Genomic DNA, 22,425 nt, shown 5'->3' with positions numbered 1-22,425 from the left:
AGTCTCAACCCATTGTACGCGATATGCTATGGGGTGGGACATTTCTAACACATCGCTAAGCAGTGGACCAATCAAAACAGAGCCTGCCAGCTAACCAATCAGAGCAGACTGGGCTCTGGTTTCAGACAGTGGGTGAAAAGAGGTGCTGCAGCACAGGTAGTATGAGAATCTTCAAGACCTTTTTGAACATTGAAACGTCCTGAAATATAAATATAAATATAAATATGAACCTGAACATTTGCATTATATGTCCTCTTAACCTTTTTTAAATATGAATTTGAAGAGCGATACAGGAAGGTTTACATTAGGGTCAACAATTACAGCTTGAAAAGTATCTTACTTTAAATTAGGTCTGATGGAGGCTTTTACTCTTCATATAGTTACAGTTACATTGTAACATCCAAGATGCAAATTGTTCAGCAATAAAAAGTTAAGTTAATCTTGATGTTTTTTCCCCCCTATGTGTTTGAGTTAAAATTACGCTTGGAAAGTAACACACACTGTAGAGACAGAAACGTTAATAGATGTACTCACATATGTCTTTTTGTTCTGTGTAGGTGGTTTAATGGCTTCAACTGGGAGGGACTAAAAGTGAGGACTTTACAATCTCCACTGAAAAGAGAAGTAAGTATAGATAGTTATTTTTCATACGGATCAAATACTATATTGACACTCGGAGAACCTCATGCTCCTCCGATGATCCCATCTCACGTGCTGGGAAGTCCTTCTTCAGACTTTGGAATGCTGAAGAGCTTTAAAGGAAATATGTTCTATCTTATTGTTCAGATGTGTTTAAAAAGTGCAATAATATTGTATATGTTTCCGAGTTGGTGTTCTGACTTGAGAAGATTATTACTTAAATATTTCATACCTGGTAAATTATTTTCATATCATTTGCAGCACAAATGCCCTATTACAATTTTTTCACCACCATTTGTGTATTCACCCCGAGATTTGGATCCGTTCCAAAGTGATTTTTGTTCAATGCTATGACCTTCCACCAAGTGTCATGAAAGTAGCGCTTGTAGTGTTTCCGTTACCCTTCTGACTTCTTGGTAGATGAATGGTGGCAGTAAAGCAAAAGTAGACATTTAATAGTGATGCATAGAAAAAAAAACCCTGCTTAATGTAGGTGAATTCAAACCATATAATAATAGTGTTTCCATTTTTGCGTTGAGCTTTAAAATGTTGCATTAGTGTGTCTTGGAGCAAGCAGCTACCCCTTCACATTTATCCTGGGTCACATATAATTGAGTTTACAATAAACATGTAAAAGAAAAAAATTATTCCGCTAACTTCTGCTTTGCACGTGTCAATGAGGACAGCAGATGAGTCAGTGACTTGTTTTATTGGACCCTTCAAGGCTTCTCAGAGGAGGATATCAGTTGAACATAAACTGCCTTATAATTGCAACAAAGGGCAACAAGTTCAATTTTTAAGTGCTCCATAAAAGGTGTTCCACTTTTTTTGGACTGTTAGTCTAGAAGGGCATATTAAGAAATCCATATCTCACCTTTTTCTACTTATGTCTTCTCTTCCACAACAGCTGTCAGGACCGACAGATCACAGCTATTTTGACGTCTACCCTCCAGATGAGGACAGTCCTCCTGATGAACTGTCTGGTTGGGACATCGACTTCTGAGACCTTCTGCCATAACTTTCCATAATTTTCTTCCTTTGCTTCCTATATAAAGAAACTGAATTGGGAAAGGTGATCTCACATCACCCGAGACAGCCGTGGTGGAAGTCCTCAGACTGGTTACTTTACCGTCTCAACACAAATGAAGAGTCACAGGAGAATTCTTGTTTAAATTGGACTGTGTTGTTGTGATACCATCACTTTCCTTTTGGTTGTTAAATCTGTATGACAATGCAGTGCCAGAAGCTGTAGAAGTGGCAACATCTGTCAAACTGAACGTTACTGAGGGTTCTTCAAAATCTGATGCTGAGAAATGATGCTCCTGTGAGTTGCAGATAAACACTCACCTAAATCAAACACAGCTGGCAGTATGTGTGGGTTGGAAACCAGTGAGGTATCAAGTCCTTGTTGCTGAATAAACAATCCTTTTCTGAATAGTTGGGGCACTAAGCATAGGTAGAAAAGAAAAGTTTGCCTTACCTTACAGGTCAGAAATCAGCTCTGCATTGTAACCAGTTCCAAAAACCACACAACCTAGAATTCATGAAACATTTTGCTTTGTCACCATGCAATTTTGATTCCCAAAGATAATTCTTCAATGGCAAAGTTTGTCCATAATGTGGTTTAGTCTACAGTGGGATGACCAGGTGTCAGAACTGATTGACAGTGACCCTGCTAAAACTTGCCTCTATTCAATAGCTGTTTAGAATGCAAAAGAGAGAAATCAACATTGACTGTGTCAGATGTCAATCAATGAACAAATATGTATTTACGAGTGTAGCCGGCTCCCAGAGAGTTTTTTTGTGACATTTCAGTTTTTTTCAATCGCACATTGAGGTGATTTTGATTTGAAGCGACACTCGATGCGAGACTCAAGAGCAAATGGCCATCTATATATACATTCCTCCTTTAACCAAAATAGGATAATCAAACAGATAAGGTAACGGTAGCTGAAATAACCAAAACGTTTACCAGACTGCGCAGCAATGGCAATCATACGGTTCAGTGGTAGTAAGATAGCTCCAGTCATTATTCATGACTTAGAGGTTGCAAAAACATTTGGAGGATTGTTTGTTAGAAAAAAAAACAATTCAAACCAAAACGTTTCAATAGAAAATGTAAATGTTTAAGGGTTAGATGGAGATTATGTTGGAATCTAAACTACCTCTTAGCACCGCAGTAACATGTCCCACACAAACATCCTCCTTGTCCATGTGGCTTGTTGGCACCTGGTCACCCTAGTATACAGTTATAGAAACCACCCTCTGTCAACGTCAACAATATGGTGGTAAGAAGCTCAAAGTGTCGCACACAAAAAGAGAGTAGCTGCTTAACACCAAAAAAACTATTTGTTTCTCCGAATCGAAGGTTAAAAACACAAAAGCATTGTACACAATTTAAACCAATCAATATTGTATAATTAACAAGGATAAACTGAGGTTTTTTAGTGGATGAGTAATGCAGATATCACTGTGTAATCATTTGACAGTGAGGGGAATACTTCCGGTTTTATTATGAAAACTTCGAGACCGGAAATACTGTTTTCACCCCGTGAGGGTTGACGCTAACTTGCTGCGGAAAGACGTAGTATATACACGTTCTGCTGGCCTCAAATCATCTTTGTGACATCTATCAAACTATAGATCCTACACATCCACTGGACGTGGATTCTAAAAGTACAATATACACTTATCGCTAGAAATCTAATCAAAAAGCATTTTAATGGTCAAACTATCCTACAATTTTGGATTTTTCCAGAGAGGTTTATTTGTGAATATACGACCCTCTGGAGCGTTTGCAGTCAACAGGAGTACTAGAGGTTGAAAACTTTAAAACATGATTATACCTATAGGTCGTAATATGCGCTTGAACAATCGACCTATTTGGTCGTTTGAGTTGGAGGACTTGTTGCCAAGAAGATAGCTAGCTTGCAATGGTGCAATAGTGGAAAAGTGAGGACAATTGAAAGGCCAACACTGTACAATTGAATCCCTTAAGGGACAGAGAGATACATCAAGAATACATTTACAACAAACTGGACCAATGCCAGAATGAAGCAACAAGGTCTCATGTCATGGCCATTTCTACTGATCATAATTCCATTGTTGAGGTATACTAAAATAGATTTATACTGTGCAATTTTCCAAAATCACATTGATTTCTCATACAGCATCTCTGTATAGTATGTGTATTCACTCTCTGTCCTAAACGGCTTGTTGGAGCTCCTGCCCCCCCTCCCTGTGAGCCCAGTGGCCGTCTGATAGACAGCGAGACACAGCAAAACCCAGCCTGAAACACACACCCGCAGCCTGGCTGGGAGTTTGTGTGTGTGCTCACACAGCCCGTCTCAGGGAGGAGAAATCGGTGGAGCTGCAGCTGAGAAAAGATTGAGTGTGTGTGTGTGAGGGAGTCCGCAATTAGCCCATGTGGACCAATCCACGGACTTAACGTAACGGCTCCGCGGATTGGTCCATTTGGACCAATGGGTCCATTTGAGTATGGGCACGTCACTGTACCCAGGAAGAAAAAGAGAAATCTCCAACGAGGCGTTCTGGGGCAGCATAGACAGGCAGTGTTCGAATTACCCATTTGCTTTCGGGGGAGCCCTATTTTTCAGAGCACATCCTGCTACTAAATATGTCACACGTACGCTCTGTTGACTGGCGCAGCAGCGCGGATGCGATCAATTGCTATAAAAACACTGATATTTTTTAATTTATTTATGAAAAGCCATGGATACCTTTCATTCCACTCACTCCATCTTTTCTGTGTCCAGTTAAAAGGCAGGTCATGGGCATCGTCAGGTTCGCTTGTGCAGGTGGCGCCGGCGGCTGTGGCCGTTGTTGAAGCAACGGCAGGCATCTCCCTCGGTGTGGAGCTGTCAAACTCAACCGCTTACAGCCGGCCAACTAAAAGTTGTTCCGTTCACGTTGTCATTTTTAGAGACTCCTTCGCTTCTTTGCTTGTGAATCCAAAAGCTGCGAGGCTTGGCTGTTTTCGTTTCGCCATATTTTTTATTACAAAGCGAGAGTTAAAAAAATATCAATATGAACATTTCAAATACTGCACCGTCATCGCCGCAGTAACCATAGCAACGTAACGTAAAGAATGCAGCGCAGCCAGGTACGGATGGCAACACCCAGAAATATTCACAAATTTAAAACAAATATTCAGAAACTGTAATGAACAATGGCTATTATTTATTTCAAGAACTTTTATTTACAGAAACTCAACATTTCTAATCTGTGTGACACAAATATGCATAATTTTTTTTTGGGCTCCCCCTATTTATCTAAAAGTCGGCCTTCAGGGGAGCTCCCCCTGTCTTTAGGGGAGCCAAGCTCCCCCTGGCCCCCCCCCATTTCGAACAGTGTAGACAGGTACGATCTGTGTGTTAGAGTTTTACTCGCTACAGGGTGTACTTTGAGGGTTTGTGACTCTGCAGACCGTTTACATGCATAACAACCTTCATAACACACAAGGGGACGGGTCGGGTAATAACCGGAAAAAGCATGACATGGGACCTTTAAAACATGCAACATAGATGCTTTATCTTGGCTGTAGTTTCAAAGTGCGCAGAGTTATTGGTTACAGCTTTAGCTTTGCTAAGCTAGCCTGCAGGCTACGTTAGCTTCATCTCATACTGATTTGGAAGGAGTACGTCTTGGAACAGATCATGGTAGCCTACCACGGCACAGTATTTTGTTTTCACATTCCTTAATCAATCTACGCCCATATGAAAATCTTTTTCAGATACCTCAAATATATTGATTTCAGATTCAGGTTATTTCTCTCCAGATGTGGTATAGGGGAAATCTGTGATGCAGCTTGCGAAGTTCTTATTTCTTACAGCGGAGTGAATTTGTGATTACAGATGCAGTTTGTTTATGGCTTGAGAGGAATGTAGGTGTGTGGGGAAGAGATATATGTGCAGATGACACTGCAAAAAAGGCAAGCAACTCGAGAACAAACACTTTGTGGATAAGAGATTCTACTCAAATACTTAGACACCATCTAAGCAGAAGGAATTACTTTCCCATGATGAAACATTTGTGCGAAGAAGCAACAAGAGCTCCTTGTTCCAACAGTGTTATGCTCACAGTCTCTCCACGGCCCAAACTAGAAACCCATAAAAACATGAACACCTTTCCCACTTAAGTTATAGAGTGTGAGCAACCAGTGGCAGACCTGAAGAAATATTGACCTTTTTCAATGCTGAGTCAACTCTGTGGTTCCCAGCTTCTTAAGCAGAATGCTCAGCTTGAGGTGTTGATGATGTAAGGAGAAGCAGCAAAGAGGTCAAACTCAAGTTTAAGCTTAAAAATACGGGTATAGTTGATTTACTGTAAACCTTCAACACATTGAGGCTTACAGTAAATCAACTGTGTACCACGTGTCTTTGTATATACTGTATACTGTAAAGCACAAGCATACAAAATACACAATTTATACAATCCGAGCTACTTGTTCCTTTATGTAAAAACTGGGTGAGTGAGTTTTGTAAATATCGCATATATGTATACATTCACTGGTGAATGTGTGTGTACAGTATGTACAGTGTGTTATAATGTCTGTATGGATGCCTGACGTTTCTGGGTAAGCTGTGGCCTTAAAATAATGAAAACCTACTTCAGGAAAGTTTGTTAATATTTCAGATTAAGTTCGTTTTTTTTATTTGACTTTCTTTGGTCTTAGGTGGTCATTTAAATGTTATTTTATGCCACAACAGATTATCGTTTTTTTTAAATGTAATACCAATAGTTGCAGATCTTTTCTCACTGAGGACATTTTGACTTGTCAAACAAAGAGGTTTGTAATGACATTAATAATTGTTGCAGTTCAAGGCCTGACAATCAAATTATATTTGTATTCAGATCACCTAAATAATCATGACGTCATGTTAATGTAAGCAAATGTATGTTTGGCAGAAAGTTATGTTATGTTTTGTTTTGCAATAGCCAAACCGAATGTCATTTTTATAATGTGAAAGTTCTATTTAGGGTGTTAGAATGAAGCTCCGTATGTCTTATCACTTAAAACACCACGGTTAATAATAAATAAATATTTAATGGAAATAACTAATCAGTGCGTGTCAGTCTTTGTGTGGTTCGAGTGCAAGAGAAATAATAAAACATTTTGGTTTATTTGCGATAGAACCAACAAATATGGGTTGAAGCAGAATATTTAGTTAGACAGTATCTTTCAATACATTTCCACTTGACAGTTATTGGAAAACTTTGTATCACACGAGTTGTGAACAATCCTCTCGCAGACACCACTGGAATCTAATTCTGCAACCATTGTATAGGCTTATATTTATCTGCAGGAATACAAGACGCAAACACAATGAATTGACTAAAAAACAATACAAATCCCTGCAACATCAACATGCTGATATGGATATCGAACGCAAATAAGTGAAGGTTCAAAGCTGTTCGGTACAGCCCTAATGTCATCAATACATTTTTTCTAATGGTAATTTCCAGTGCTAGCTTTAGCAAAAAATGATGTACACATTTTGAAACCTTCCCACAAAGCTCTGAATCTACAACCGGTGAAACAGCCAAAACTAAAGTGGTGGACGAACACGTCCTCTCAATTGTTTTTGAAAATGAAAAAAAAAAACTTCTGTGTCCCAAAAATGGCGGATGCTAACAAGTTCCTAAATAAGAATACAAAACATTGTCAATTAGAACATGAGTTAGCCTTTAGCTTAGCGCTGGTGACACGCAGTCATGTGACCCTGAGGTAGTTATTTTATAGTATTGTTAGCATTTTAATACTGGTGAATGCATTTAGGCTTCAAAAATCATAAAAGTGGTGTTGATGTCTTGATATGTCACTGCACCACTATATGGGGAACTCATGTCTGACTTTATTTTGAAAATAAATGAGGTTTTTGGGTAGCAATTCAATGGTACCAGGCTAGCCAAGGCCATTATTGAGCACGCTCCTTAATGTTGCTAGTGAATTGAGAAATATTGCAGAATGGTAAAATAGGAGTGAAAAATAAACTACAATTTTTTAATTTTTTAATTGTGCATTGTTTTTTGCGACTACCTTCCAAATCATGTTTGAAAACCAAAATAAAAAATTGATGATAAATCTGAGTCTTGCATACTTTTATTCATGTCTTTGAATGCTTTGTAAGGATGGTCAGAGCGCAGATGGGGGACCTATAAAGCGGTTCACCACACTTTATTGGTGACAGATGTCCATCACAGATATAAAGACCATCGACATATCAGAGCGTTTGTGCCTTGGGCCAGGCCACACTTGTACAAGATATGCAACATACAGAAAATAAATAGATGCATGTTAAAGGTCTTTTCCATATACAAATATATTTTATGAAGCTTATTGTACAAGCATTTATTTTTTTACCTACAGCATAACATTTACAAGATAGTGTTGAACAGTGAGCAAGCTTTTATAAACTGCTGATATGTACGTTATATAAGGGTCTTCGATATTTGTACTCCAAAATACATGAGTGAGATTTAGAAACGGGTTCAAATACGTAAAAAGAAAGGCCCCGAAAACGACTTGTCAGCAGTCTGCAATGTTATACTGGCACAACCAGTGGAAGCCATTTGATTCTAACACACCTTGATAAAATCTGTATTGGTACAAGATGAAGAAGCACAAACTGGAAAAAGCATCATTACAAAATATATAAGGTTAACAAATCTGCCTGACACAAAATAAATGTCTCTGAAATATCAAAATAGTGAATTTATTGTAATAGATTTTGGAATAAATTCTACTTCATACTTTTCAAAAGAATATGCACTATGTTCACGCATTGTATTTTGTACCATCAAAAATAACTATTCCAGGCTGCTTGCTTTGACTTCAGCGTCATTACAGACTGAGCTCTAAAAAGGCCATGAATCAAATCAAACTCTTTGAAAACAGGAATCCACCCATTCAAAAGGCACTTCTATCTCAAAGATACATTGGAATATCATCATCATATTGTGAGCTATATACAAAAACAATGTACAAGTCTATAGAAAAAAAGGTTTGCTGCTATATTTCAGTCTATTTGCTCTGAATAAATATTTGGCTTTATGAACTCTGATGATAATTCACAACATTATGACACAGTAACTGCTCTTCGTTTCAAATGCTGACCTGAAGCAAAGTACATGTGATCGAAAAAGACCCCCCTTAATGATTTATATAAACCTGCTCTATACAGTAATATTAAAGGCTTATGCTACCAAGAAAGATATAGATCAGATGTTCTTGATCCTTCAATATATTATAAGTATTACTCATCATTTGTATTTATAGTCATCCTCACTTTTTAATTAGCAGAAACAGGATCACTTCAATTTTTTGGTAGCAGAAAAAACAATGATATCTCAAACTTGTAAGTGACATTTTCAATGACTATTGGTCAAAATCTAACCCCAAGCCATAAATAAGGAGCCTTAAGGTCATGTAAAGTTCAGCGGAGTGTATTGACTTGATACAGACTTTTTTTATTTATAAATTGATTTTCCTAGAAGGATCCTTACGGTGGCCGACGGGTGCAGATGCGTTATAACGGCCCAAAACACTTCCATCCACTGAAAGATCAAAATATGATGCATATAAAAAAACACAAATGTGCTAAAACACATGCAAATGAAGAAACATCTTCACCGACTTAACGCTGTATATATTAAAACGCTGCAAGAAGCTCAACAAATTCATTTGCACGTCTTTTGGCATATTTGTGATTTTTTATTTGTATATTCTTTGAAAGTGCAGGTCGTTTTCTAATAGTGTAATGGGTGGCATGCATGGGTCAGCAAACGTAGTTTCTGGTAGTTTCTGAACGTTTTTTTCATATATGTTATCCTAATCTGTAAATACTTTTTAAAATAATGCACTGGCATATTGTTCTAAACTGAATACCAACAACAAATAGTCTAAGATTCAAATGTACCTTTTTTTATTAATCCCTTATGTCTGCCAATATTTTACAACTCTTCTTTCTGAGCATTGAGTCCTGTGGTTTTACACTTGTGAAAAACACACAATGACATCCCTTGTTCAATGTTTATCCTTTTGATATGCTGTATCCCTTTATATTTTTGAAAATAATTTGCTTGTAAAACCTTTTCTTGGCGAACCAATAATAAAACTCCCCAATTCCAACTGTTAACGAATACCACGAATGAAAGTAGCTTACACTTCCGAATATAATAAACTCTTAAAAATGTGGGTTCTGTACAACAACGGAGCTAAACACAAATATGTACGGCTATCTACTGTACCGTCTACATCACTGGCTTTGGAATCTAATATATCTCTCTATAGCAGCCAAGCCAATAATTATACAATAACTTCTCATATAGTGAATAACACAGTGATAGTACAGACATAAATAGATACAAATAGTAACAAAAACCATGCAAGTGCGAGCATAGACTTGGTGGTAATGACAACTTCAAGCTGTAAAGGAGAGAAAGATGAGAATGATCCACAACAGAGGCATCAGTTTGAACTGAAAATAGACTTTTCCTTCAGTTCTTGCCTCTATTAAGCCTCGATCACCATTTGCATAGCTTGATACTGAGTTTGTGATTCATTCATCGCCTGACGGATAGTTGAGCAGCGATGGTAAAGACATAAAGTGGTGAAATGGGAGCATGGAGATTTGACTTTCCATTCCAGTTATCTGCCACGAGGACAACTCACAGGATCCATTCCTTCCCATGAACAGTCTCCTCTTCACCTGGAACAACAGGCGCGACTCTCCTCCAGTGCAAAACGGAAGTTGGGTTCAAAGGCGGGTTTGGAAGTGAAGGAAAGTAAGACTGAGGGAACAGGAGGAGAGAGTGTCGTTTTGGCTGTATTTTTTTCCTTTGCTGAGTTTTTTTATGAACAGGCGTTTAAGGGGGGGGGGAATAAACTATCTACAGGCACAAGAATCTACAGTCATGTTGGGGTACACTTTCAGCACCACGTTCTTGTCTTCATCGAAGAAGAGGATGCTGAGAGAAGACATCTTCTCTGGGACACAGCATGGCTCGGGGATGCCGGGGACGACGCCCACCGCCCGCACTATGCTCTGGATGGTGGCATGGTTAGAGGGCTTCAGAGCCTAAAGCAAAAGGACAAAAAAGTGAATAAGATGCCATATTATGTTGTATGGTTGAATTCCATGATCAAAACTAATCACTTGAAAGCAAACGTTTTTCTTTGATTATATACGGACATTTCAATAAAGGGATTCTCTTTTACCAAATATACCATCTGTCTTCGGAAGTGAACAAAAAAGGTAAATTGTATCCAAAAGGTCCTGTTTTAATTATGAACCACTGTACTTGCCATAGTTGTGTATGCATTGTCATGTTGTAAAAGGACAAACTTGTTACTGATATTTCAGGTCCAAACACATTTGTTTGGATAATCTTGATCAAACGGTTTAGTCCAATGATCCAGTTTGTGTTTCCCCTGACTGTGTTGTTGTGATATTATCTGAGCAATTACTTTAATGACAACAGAGTTATATAACCATTAAAAGATGGCTAGATCGGGCCTTCGTACAACAGGTTCAAATTAAACCCAACGTTAATAAAGGTGAAACTTCATGTATCTGCCCTGTGATACAGGGTCCCTCTGAAATGTAATGTTTTTTTACTTGGCCCAACTACACTATTCCACAAAGTTTAAAATTGGGCCAGTACTTTTTCAATAATCCCATTGATAAAAAAAAAAACCTCCTTGGCGGAGCTAATAAGACCTTATTAGTTATAAAAGTTATAAGAGGCCTGGACAGTATCTCTTACAAAGGTCTTTGTGTTTACTACCATTCAGAGCTAATTTGACAAGTTCGCATATCAATCATATAACGCACACTAAACTGAATATTGTTCAGTGCATCCAACAAGCAGCCACCTGTAGATCAAAGACCCAGGCCCTGAGTGTGGCTCTACCCCCAGCAGTTCACACACCTGATCAGCTGCTTCGTGTCTTAGCAGGATCCTATAAGTGACAGCTCACCTTCTAATAGTAGCTATTTAGCAGCTTCTAAAGCTTTTGGTTGACAGCAGAGAAACAACATCACAGGATCACATACAGCAAACCTACAAGAGAGGGAGGGGCCGGCCTCAGGCCCTAATGCCCTACTTCTGGGACTAATTACGTCCGACTACAAAGGCCGGAGACTCCGAGGTAATGAATTAAGTGGATGGATCTCGTGCATTCCGGCCATGTTTAAAATACCTGTGATGTTATCTTGTCACCGGAGCCACAAGCTAAGATGGGAGCTGATGTTTAACATTCGTTTTTTGTATCTTTCACTTCTTTGTATGAGGTTTAAATGTGTATACTGTACATATGTTGTTTTTTCAGTCTGAGAGAAGGATCTTGTCTGCGTTCCTCGAGCATTGTTTTAAACTTTCAATGATTATGATGTCGAGGTCAGCCATCTGCTCTTAGGAAGTTGGATATTTGAGCTATTTGAGTTTTTCCAACTTTTGGTTCCAACGCCATATAGATTGCCTTATCTGTAATTCGACCATTTATACTGCATGTTTAGTAAAGTTAAGTACGCTCTGGACTTAACTTTAATATCACAATGGTATAAATGTAGCCCTGATACATACATTTATAGACGTAGTGACTTTAATTCCTAGAGATAAAAGCACAAGCTGTAACTATTTATCGTGGGAGTTGAAGATTAAAGCAGATGGCATTCCGTTTCTTTGCCATGATCATCTATAATATAAGACAGATAGGCTTCAGGGACATCTGATATGAATGTTATCCAAGTGCACATAATACAAAGCAGCAACAGTAAAGGGGCTGTATACTTAATGGCCAAATGTACTGATAGCTCAACATAGCCTGCTCCATTTACAACACATGTGCCATACTGGCTGAAAAAAAGAGTTAAATGTAAAGTACAGAAGCATGCGTGTAGTCTTCTGCACTGCATCTAAAATGCCTCAATATGTATTTACTTGCTGTCAATATAGATCATGAATCTGATATAAAAATAAAAATGGACTACTTCTATTGGCTAAGAGGGAACAGAACCTTGTTAGAGGAAATGTTTAGAGTTAAAACCAGTAGTGCTGCGTTTCCAAACCTTTTGGCAACCATTGTTTACTTGTAAACCTGTTGTATTTGTTGACCAATATTAAATATAATCCAGTAATTTAAAAGAGAAGAATGAACACCTGGAACACCTGGAAAAATAAAATGTATTTTGGGTGGCTTTTATGCTTTGTATGTTTTCCCATTACTGACCCTTAGGTTGGGAACCACAGCGGAAGTGCACTATAAGTCTCACCTTTGGCATGGGGAACTGGCAAGACCCTGAGCAGTAGTAGGCATCAAACGACTTTGGTGATATAATCCATTCACTCCATCCAATGTCAGCAAAGTCCACTTTCAGGTATCTCCGAGCACAGTTCCTAGGCTCGTTCCACTGCTTCTTTCGAGCCTTTTTAATCGTTTGCTCGTCGAACTGAAGCAGAGGCATCTTGTGCCGCTGGTTCTTGCGTGTCTTTTTACGTGGGCGACGGGCCTGCTTGTTTTCAAAAGTTTCATACGGACTCGTCTCATCCCACCCGGTCGTCTCGTACGGATACTCGGGCCCGGGAAGTTCATTGTTCTGCAACGGGAGCAGAACATTCACTGAGCGCTTGTTTCTAGCCTGCGGTTGTTCTTGTTCAGTGGTGTTTCGCTCACGCAGTCCCAATTGGGAAATGGAGCCCTCTCCTCCCACCGAGTGGTGTCTCTGGAGGGTGGCTACCACACTTTCAGGTTCTGAAATGGCAGAGTCATTGGCGTAAACCAAGATGTAGGGCGAGCGGTCAGACAGGAGCTTCTTCCACTGCTGGGGCCCTTGTGAAGTCACATCGATCCCTATGAGCAGCTCGTCGTGGTGTTTGGCCTGGTTGACCACGCGAGTTATGTCCTTCCACTGCCAGGATATGAAGTCCCTGTAGAGGGTGGACACGTTAATCCGGAAGTGTCCAAGAGTCCTTATCTCGTTATCCACAGAAGCAAAGCTCCATATGACCATGTGGATGTGGTTGTGCCTCCGGGGGCCATGGCCACCACAGCTTTTGGACCTGGAGCAGCCCTGGGTTCTGTTCTGAAGGTCTCCGATGTAGTAATGAAGAGTGGCAGACAAAACGTCTTCCGATTTGGTGAGGGCGGTGAGGTTGAAAATCTGCAGCTGCTTGTTGTTTATCGTACCTGTGTAAATAACGAATAATATTAATCACAAAATGCAACACAGTTGTACAGGACATCAGAACTAACCAACTTTCCCATTTTCCCTTTTACAATGTTTGACATAATGATATGTTAGAATTCACTTTTTGATGGTATAACATTTTACAGATAAAGTTTCATTTGCTCAGGTTATAAAATATCTGTGTTTTCATTATCTCCCTCCCTCCCTGTCCAATACTTTACAAAACATTCAAAAAGCTATCCCTTCTTCAAGTTTAGTTTTTTAACTTAACAACTTTGACAGTTATGTGTGCAGATCATCCAGAGTAACAGGATGGTGTTGACCTATACATCTTTATAAATGAAAAAATAAAATATTTACTTTTTTGTTTATAACATAAAGAGAACTCCATTAATCTCTATTAATGTGGGATAGAATCATAATTCTCAAAATACTTTACAACCTTGGCAAATGAAACCAAAACTGTTTGCATAAATATATATTTGTAATTTAGGTGAACTGACCCTTTTAAAACCATGACATACAGCTAGCCATAGGAGGCAGTATAGTCCAACACACTTTGAAACTGGTAGTGGAAACTGAAAATAGTGCACATGTCCAAGTGATAATTCCACACCATAGCGTGTAAAGCAATCAAAAGCGTATAAGATTGAAGTTACTACCAAAGTTCCCGGGAAAAAAATAACTATCAGAATCCCTTTAAATGCAGAGACTCACTGGGGTGAAATCTCTCAGATTCTAACGCAACACATGCAGGCTGGGCATCTGCCAGATGCTGGCTGGGAATATCTGACACTTAAATCTGAGAAAAAAAATGCTTCGGGAAAGGATTTTGCATACAGAGATCTCTCTGCTTTTGGCCCAGGGAAAGGGTAACAGGTGGATCATATTTCCATGACTGGATCAACAGGTGTATCTCGGTTTCAGCTCAGTACACCAGGACGTCAATGGCTCAGGTTTTGGGATTTAAAAAACCTTAATGAGGATAATAAGCATTTGTTAGTATGCGAATACGTTTTGTGGCCACACACCTCGTTGCACTTGTAATTTGCGGAAAATTACAACTAAGCAATGCAGGAGATGCTACCAGGTCCAGTTTATATTAACCAACATTTACGCAACAATGCATACATGCCTCCTCTAGACTGGCAGAGTTGATAACATGCGTAAAAGTTTGGGCACCTACCCCATTGCGCTTTGAAACTGCGGACAGTGTTGCCGTCCTTGAAGGGAAATCCAGCCCGGTTGTACTTCGCGTAAAGCATCTGCATGTGTTCCGTCATTGTATCCTGTAAAAGCAGATCCTGGTCGTCTTTCGCAGGGTGCTTTTTATCCTCTGAATGCGTAAAATCCACCTTTCGTTTGTCTGAGAAACTGTCTGTTTTCAGCATCGCGCAGTATCCAACGCACAGATAACTCCATCCGTAGAGCAGCACGACCACGAATCGAGAGTAAAGAGCCATGCTCGAGCCAAAGTGAAGGTAGAAGCAGAAAAGATAACTATTTGTGGAAAGTCTAGCAAGTTTCCAAGTGTGGTCTCTACCTCCGGAAAAACATACCATCACCTGAGGAGTCCTCTCTTAGAAAATGATACCATCACCTTTGACACCAGGCACAGCAAGAGAGGGAGGTGGGAAAATGAGAGCGTTATCCAAATTGTCACTCAGGGCTGTTAAAGTCAGTCAATGATAACAGTATTGGAGCGCTGGAGAAGGTGCAACAGATGCGGCAGAAGTAGGCTGCTAAAAAAGCGACGCATTTGGTTTTGCACCCGAGCAATGAACTGATTTCAGGGCAGCAGTCAACCGTCCCCCCGTCTCAGCTTTCATTGAAGGTAAAGCATGTTGTGCTTGGTATTATAGGACTTGTGGGACCAGCTGGGTATTTCTCTCTCTCTCTCTCTCTCTCTCTCTCTCTCTCTCTCTCTCTCTCTCTCTCTCTCTCTCTCTCTCTCTCTCTCTCTCTCTCTCTCTCTCTCTCTCTCTCTCTCACACACACACACACACACACACACACACACACACACACACACACACACACACACACACACACACACACACACACACACACACACACACACACACACACACACACACACACACACACACACACACACACACACACACACACACACACACACACACACACACACACACACACACACACACACACACACACACGAGTTTCCTGTTCAGGGTTAGGCACATTCAGCCTGGGGACATATCTAATGTTATCAAGAGCTGAAGGAGGCTGTTTTTTGACTGGAGACGGATCTTCTAAAATATTGTATTACGTGACATTCTGCCAATGTATTGAATACATTTGAACGGCTGCCACAGAGCAGCCGCTCCGTGCGTAATTTCTACTCCGCAGAGCTGTGCGTCCGGGCCGCGCTGCTGAATGAAGCGGCTTATTGTCGGCATTAAAGGCTCTCTCCCCTATTTAGTTTAGTTCAATGGAGTTAAGCACACACATCCTGTACCATCACCGTCCGATGCGGATGCTGTACTTTGTCCTCCCCTTCTCCCCACCGTCCCCCTCCAAAACAGCCCATCCAGGCGGGGTTTAAACACCATGCCGCCCTCCACCCCCCGCCACGGGCTTCTCTTTCAGGGGCACTCGGGAGGAAATGATTAGGGTATTTCCCCGCCCTTGGACATCTGATGGCAATAATATTAGCATGCCATGTCCTCTATATGGGCGTTTAACCCCTTCAACTAGCAGGAGATGGGCAGGAGAGAATCAGTTAAAACAAGAACAGCAGCAGAATGAAAATCAGACTGGATCAACTCAGAACAATATATATTTTTCACATGTTGTGCACAAGTAAGACATTAACACTTGAGGAGACGATGTGGTTTGTCACATTCTGAACACTGAAGCCTCATATTGTTATTTTTAATCATCTTTTCACCCATCACTTAAGGCCCTATTATGCTCATTTTCAGGTTCATATTTGTATTTTCTATGCCTCTCATGTCTCCATGCTTTGATGCTCAACAAGCTCTTTATTTTTCTCATACTGTCTGTGCTGCAGCACCTCTTTTCATCCTCTGTCTGAAACCAGAGCCCAGTCTGCTCTGATTGGTTAGCTGGCCGGATCTGTTGTGATTGGTCAACCTTTTAGAGATGTTTTGGAAATGACCCGCCCCATAGCATATCACATACTGTGTTGGAGCGCTAACCAATAGAAGCACACATAGTCACTGAAGTAAAAAGGACTACAATGGAGGCGTTTCAGGCATAGTGTGGGAGAGAAACTCCCCTGGAGGGATCTTTAGGATTTTAGCCTTTGCAGTCCATTTACATGCACAATAACCCAAATAACACAAGAGACAACCCCAAAAAGCACAATATGGCCCCTTTAAAACTAAAAGTGATCCTATCCTATAACAGGAGGCCTCTTCAAACTTTTGAGATGCATACTGTATGTCTGGATGTTTTGTGTTATCATGGAGAAACTGAATAAAAACGCTTATCAACATTCACATAAATCATTTTTGTAGCTTCAATTGATATTACGCGTTTTAAAACTCCGGGAAAACTATTGTGCACTCTTTTTGAGATCATGTAAAAAAACACAATTAAAAACATGAAGTGAGTTTTAATTATTATTCATAGATAATAATGCCCATGGTTCTGAATATACTTAGGTTAGTTCATCTTTGTTTTCTTTATTAGTTGTATTTTTATTTTACTGCAGGTGAAAATAAAAAGTCAATATAATATGAATAAAAGGTACATTCAATCACATACACATATTGGTATATTCCCATTCCGTTTGGCGGTAAATGAAATAGTTGACAACCAATCAATGAATCGTTCAAAGAAATGTGAAAATGAGAATAGCATGAAACAAAAATTTAGTGAAATGGTTAATATGTAATTAATGCCGATTGTAATTGTCAAACACATAAGGATGAAACATTTTATAACAAGATTCCAAACTTCATGAAGTTACCTGAAATTAATTTGGAACTGAAATTGTAAATGTATATAGAAGATAGAACAGTGTTTCTATCTAAGGCCCAGTTGAGTTTGAATCCACCTCTTTACCTCATGTTGTGTATATTAGGGGCAAGTCCAGGTCAAACTAATAAAAACCATGCTTCAGTAAAAACCCAACTGCTTAAAAGCCCAATAAAATGAATGAAGAGGGATATAAGCATTTCAATTAGATTTTATTGTGAAATCATTACTATTTAGAGACACATGATTTGTCTGGCTGAGTTCCAGCAACTAGTTTTTTTGAGTTTTTAAGGTCTTGCACAGAAGTACGGCACATATAAAAATAGCATTTTCACCAGGTTTTTAAAGCGCCCATTTGTCACGAGCTGTTTTGATTGGTAGGTGTTCTGAGCGACTGATTCCACTTTGAAAGGAGGGAGAGCTGTTTCATCACCATCGACGAGCCACATGAAGGAGCAGTGGTCTGTAAAGCTAAACAGCTGTAGATGAGGGTGAAATGTTCATTTGCCACCCGGTCAGTTTGAATTCTTGTTACCAAAACACAAAGCAGGGCAGATAGTGACAGGTGGACCGCCCTGGCCCCGAGGTTAAATCATCTGGCCTTTGACAAAGAGGTCAAGGAGGAAATGACATTCCCCAAAGCAATCCTTTGCCAAATGTAAATATGCTTCTCATCCTTGTTAGTCCAGTTAGTTTTGTTGAGACAAAAGCAGAGACTATAACCTGTTTTTCAGAACCTTTTTTATTTCATGAACAGCTACATTTCTTTATTTTATATACTTCATGTTACACTATATTTAAAGACATATAACAATAACAACACATTAAGGACAATGTTTAATGATGGAAGAAACTGCCCAACACCAATATTGGTAGTTGCTATTTAAAACTCTGGAAGACTTATTCACATTTATTTCATCAATATGCCACAACAGACTGAGATTTAACATCTCCTTTTTAAGAAAAAAAGAAAAAAAATGAACTGACGAAGAAAACCCAAAACCAGACCCCCAAACCCTTGCTTTTACAGAACCAGAACCCACATCCATGTGTCACCACACCACACATATGGCCAACAGGGTCCAATTCAGTCAAAACAGATGCAGCTGCTCTGGTAACCGGGTTGCTGAGGGACATTAGAGGTTTCTGTTAGAATTTACTCATTTGTTTAAAACCTCGTAACTTCAAATTAGTACCACGGCAGGTTGAATATGGCTTGAGTTTAAAGGAAAGGTTTGATTCTTGTCTATGCGTTATATTAACCTAAAGGAGACTATAAGTGCAATGGAAAGATGGAAAGCAGGGCCAAGCAGCTAGCCTGGCTCTGTCCAAAAGTAAAAAAAAACATCATGGCCAGGAAATGTATAGATAATCCAGGAAGTCCATGAAACAGTGTGACACAACCCCCATGTTAAACCACAGCTATGGTTTTTGTATTGATTAAACAAAAATGAGATATAACGCTTTATATAATCAAGCTTGAGATTTGATGGTGGGCAGATTTTTTAAACCATTGGAACGACTAGTTGTTCCCCAATTTCCAGTGTTTATGCTAAGCTAAATTCAGCTAAGCTAACTAAACTAAGCTAACTAAGCTTCTGGCAGTTACATATTTACCACCAGAAGAAGGGCTATCCCCATCCAACTCCAAAAGACCATGTCAAACTATTTTTAAGACGTGTATTTGTCTATTTTTTGTAACGAGATAACATGATAAGGAACCTTTATTTCTGTTAAGGTACATCAATGCTGGACTTTGTGGATTACCTATATTTTAAGTTGGTTTTAGGAGCATTTAAAAGAATATGGGGAAAGTGTGGGGAGTTAAAGTGAAGATATGTATATGGACTACATTTTGCAGGTTTCCTTGTAACTACGGAACCAAATGTTACCTCTCAACTACACGTCTAAATAGTCATTTATGAATAAATAATAAAGGTCCTGTAATGTGTAAGCTTGTAGGGGGGCAGATTATATCATATGCTTCAATAATAAATGCACAAAAGAAATTAAAAGGAAGCAAAGTTGCCTACAGTTTTTAAATAACTTCCTGACGCGGGTTATTTAAAGAAATGTCCTCTTCAGTGAATGACTAATATGTAAATGATAGGGCACTTTGATGTCCTGCAAAGTGCGCCTTGCATCTTGGAACATGCGGAATGCTTTAAGCCCATTACCCATTCTTCCAGTCCAATTGGAGCTACCGCAGCCTGGGGGAGGACATAAAAAGCCGCCCCCATCATCTTTCAAAGCTCTTACGCCTTTAATTTGTTTAGACAAACAGCCCAAAACATGCCAGGCTAAACGACGGGACGAGCCCGGGGTCCCAGAGCAAGCATATTCCATTCCTTTGGGAAATCCAAATTAACTAAGGGTCTTCATTTAGGGGAATTAGGAAGTCAAAAAAACTCTATAATACAATTGTAATAAAACTTAATGGGAGGAAAAAATCTGAAGTATAAGTTGACATTTTTAAGGAATTTTATGAACTTGTCACACTAGTCCATCCACTTATCCATCTGGAATCCAACGTTAAAAGCCCATTTTTCCACTGCAGCACCTCCACCCAGATGGCATGCATGATATGAGGGCAACAGTTTGTAAATGACGGTGCAACTGCAGCCACTTGGTCAAATTAGAGGCTTCCTGCACTCTCCAATATGTGCCATATGTGTGAATGTGTCGGCAGCAGCCTCTAAAGATCAGACCGTCCTGATGTTGTGGTCGTAGATGACGACATGGATGTAGAGGTCCGACTGTAGGAAGGTCCGGTTGGAGTCCTCACCAGGACCAGACTGGAACCCAGCACAGAGTAAGAGTGGTTAGTAGGGCTTGATGGACTACAAGGTGCATGCAAAGTTAATTGTTTTGCCTGACATAGATGTGTAATTAAGCAAAGCCTCAGATATCGAAACACATTTCTTTGTAATAAGAGGTATTGTGAACTGTGAATGTCAAATCTGATACGGCCCCACCACTAAGATGTGAAGCCACTAACAGCTGGGAACATTTATTCAAGGCTAAGTGTGTCAAAAGCTTCTAGTGGGAGTGGATCCATAGCCAACCATTAAACTCAATTTACACTTTTACCTCAAGCACACTTGTGGGTGTCCTAATAAGTGAGTCGGTCTTCCTTTGCAGGTTCAAAAGAGCGTCAATAAAAATGGTCCAATACAAAAATGACTTTATGGACGCTTTGGGAAATGCTGGGTAAACTAAATGATAAGCATCTGTTTCTAAGGAAAACAACAATTAACACTCAAATAATCTAAGAAATGTAAGACTTTTACTTAGATTGAATCAAGCCATGGTTATAACTGAACAATTAAAAACCATCCACCCCCAAACCCACTCTCTGGCTAGGATTACACAAGCAGAAAAACAAACAAACCACCCAAAGTGAGTTGATGTGAGAATTGATTTTGGAAGGTTGCACTGCCTATCTGTGGGCACATGATTGAGCTAACACTGGGTTAAAAGCTGGATGGGTCTGTTCTGCTCCGTGCCGAGCCAATCTGGGCCAGTGTCTGGGCACACGGGTGGTTTGCTGTGTCTGGCTTCCTATGCCTTCTCTTGTGTTTTTAATAGACAGCCTGGTCGGGGCGGTGCTCAACCGCAGCTAGAACACTGTGCTGCCATTTTGGCGATTGGCCTCAAACACGCAGTCCCCACAACTCTGTCTGCAATTTCAAAATAGTTCAGCCCCACACCAACTTCTTCCCAACCCCCCCCAGCAAAGAGGGGAGCTGGAGAGAAAGAAAAAAAAACACAGTCTGTCAGTCGTTAGTCTTCCAGGGCCCCTGTCAGACTCTGAGCATGGAGGAAGCACCTGCCTCGACCCCTTGATCCTCCATTCTTTGTGCAGGTGGAAAGCAAAATACTTTTCCTTCACACTGATTTACTCCTCTCTTAGTCCCTCCAACTGATAACCCTTTGCTCTAAGCTCACGTTTAATCTCAGGGTCAATTGTTGCTACGAACTAGGCAATTAATAAAGTCGGCAAAGTAACTTTAAAATAACTTTAAATGTTTCTTTGCATTTGATAGTTACAACTATATACATTGGAAGTAATATAATGGCATTTTAGGTAAAAAAAAGACCCCAGTACATATTAGAAAATAAGGGGGATGGTACATTGCAAATAAGTGAATTGAGAAACACAGTTTGTTTCATTGGTAAGCATGAATACTTTAACAATTTTTTTTTCTGCCCCTATTGCCTTTTTGCTTTTCATGGACCTTTTTAAAGCAGTGGAACAGGTGAACTTATCTCATTAGCAGTGCCATTTGTTTCCCTGGGGCTTAAAGGACATAAACAAACACCTACCATGGGGTCCACATTCAGGATCTTTTTGTCCCTCTTGTTCTTGAAGAGAAGGCCGTTTGGGTCATCATAAATTACCTCAAAGTTAGGGCTGGAGTTGGACGTGGACACCTTTGTCTTCCAGTTGTAGTAGCTGTAGAGAAATGGTAACAGGTTAGTTGACTGAGAAAGACACGTCTTAAGCTTAAATGTATAATAAGTACCATTTGCGCAACAAGACTACACCTTTTATATATTTGGTTGGGTTGTGTACCTACACTAAAATGGCCTCGTCTTTGTGCAT

General features: G+C 39.7%; 3 protein-coding genes across 4 annotated transcripts in view; 1 reads left to right on the top strand and 2 right to left on the bottom strand.

The window, feature by feature from the left end:
- prkg2 (protein kinase cGMP-dependent 2) overlaps positions 1 to 7,605 on the top strand; it is a 50,911-nt gene extending 43,306 nt beyond the window's left edge. The window contains exons 18-19 of the mRNA XM_079690205.1: positions 558 to 624; positions 1,547 to 7,605. Of these exons, the coding sequence (XP_079546331.1) occupies positions 558 to 624; positions 1,547 to 1,642 (163 nt within the window). The 3' untranslated portion in view covers positions 1,643 to 7,605. The remainder of the gene's footprint in view (positions 1 to 557; positions 625 to 1,546) is intronic.
- A 141-nt stretch (positions 7,606 to 7,746) lies between these two features.
- On the bottom strand, positions 7,747 to 15,742 carry bmp3 (bone morphogenetic protein 3). The gene is made up of 3 exons (XM_079690207.1): positions 15,037 to 15,742; positions 12,936 to 13,849; positions 7,747 to 10,739 (listed from the first exon to the last, which is right to left on the bottom strand). Exons 1-3 carry the CDS (start codon positions 15,410 to 15,412, stop codon positions 10,548 to 10,550), a joined length of 1,482 nt encoding a protein of 493 aa, XP_079546333.1. The 5' UTR covers positions 15,413 to 15,742; the 3' UTR covers positions 7,747 to 10,547.
- Positions 15,743 to 18,557: 2,815 nt separating this feature from the next.
- Positions 18,558 to 22,425, bottom strand: part of cfap299 (cilia and flagella associated protein 299) — a 107,842-nt gene continuing 103,974 nt past the window's right edge. Inside the window, exons 5-6 of one of the 2 annotated variants that reach the window (XM_079687181.1) lie at positions 22,146 to 22,275; positions 18,558 to 20,614 (exon numbers count right to left, since the gene is read on the bottom strand). In XM_079687181.1, the coding sequence (XP_079543307.1) occupies positions 20,522 to 20,614; positions 22,146 to 22,275 (223 nt within the window). In that variant the 3' untranslated portion in view covers positions 18,558 to 20,521. The remainder of the gene's footprint in view (positions 20,615 to 22,145; positions 22,276 to 22,425) is intronic. The other variant, XM_079687182.1, reaches the window with a different exon arrangement.

This window comes from Notothenia rossii, assembly GCF_949606895.1.
Source record: "Notothenia rossii genome assembly, chromosome: 6".
Taxonomy (NCBI): Eukaryota; Metazoa; Chordata; class Actinopteri; order Perciformes; family Nototheniidae; genus Notothenia; species Notothenia rossii.
Note: the sequence above shows the minus strand (reverse complement) of the source record. Positions and strands in the feature narration are given on the sequence as shown.

Excerpts from the sequence above, each read along its gene's own strand:
- bmp3 (XM_079690207.1), bottom strand. The coding sequence starts at position 15,412 with ATGGTATGTTTTTCCGGAGGTAGAGACCACACTTGGAAACTTGCTAGA. Across the intron at positions 13,850-15,036 it reads CAGTTTCAAAGCGCAATGGG|GTACGATAAACAACAAGCAG; the intron begins GTAGGTGCCCAA and ends TTATTTACACAG. Across the intron at positions 10,740-12,935 it reads GCCAGTTCCCCATGCCAAAG|GCTCTGAAGCCCTCTAACCA; the intron begins GTGAGACTTATA and ends CTTTTGCTTTAG.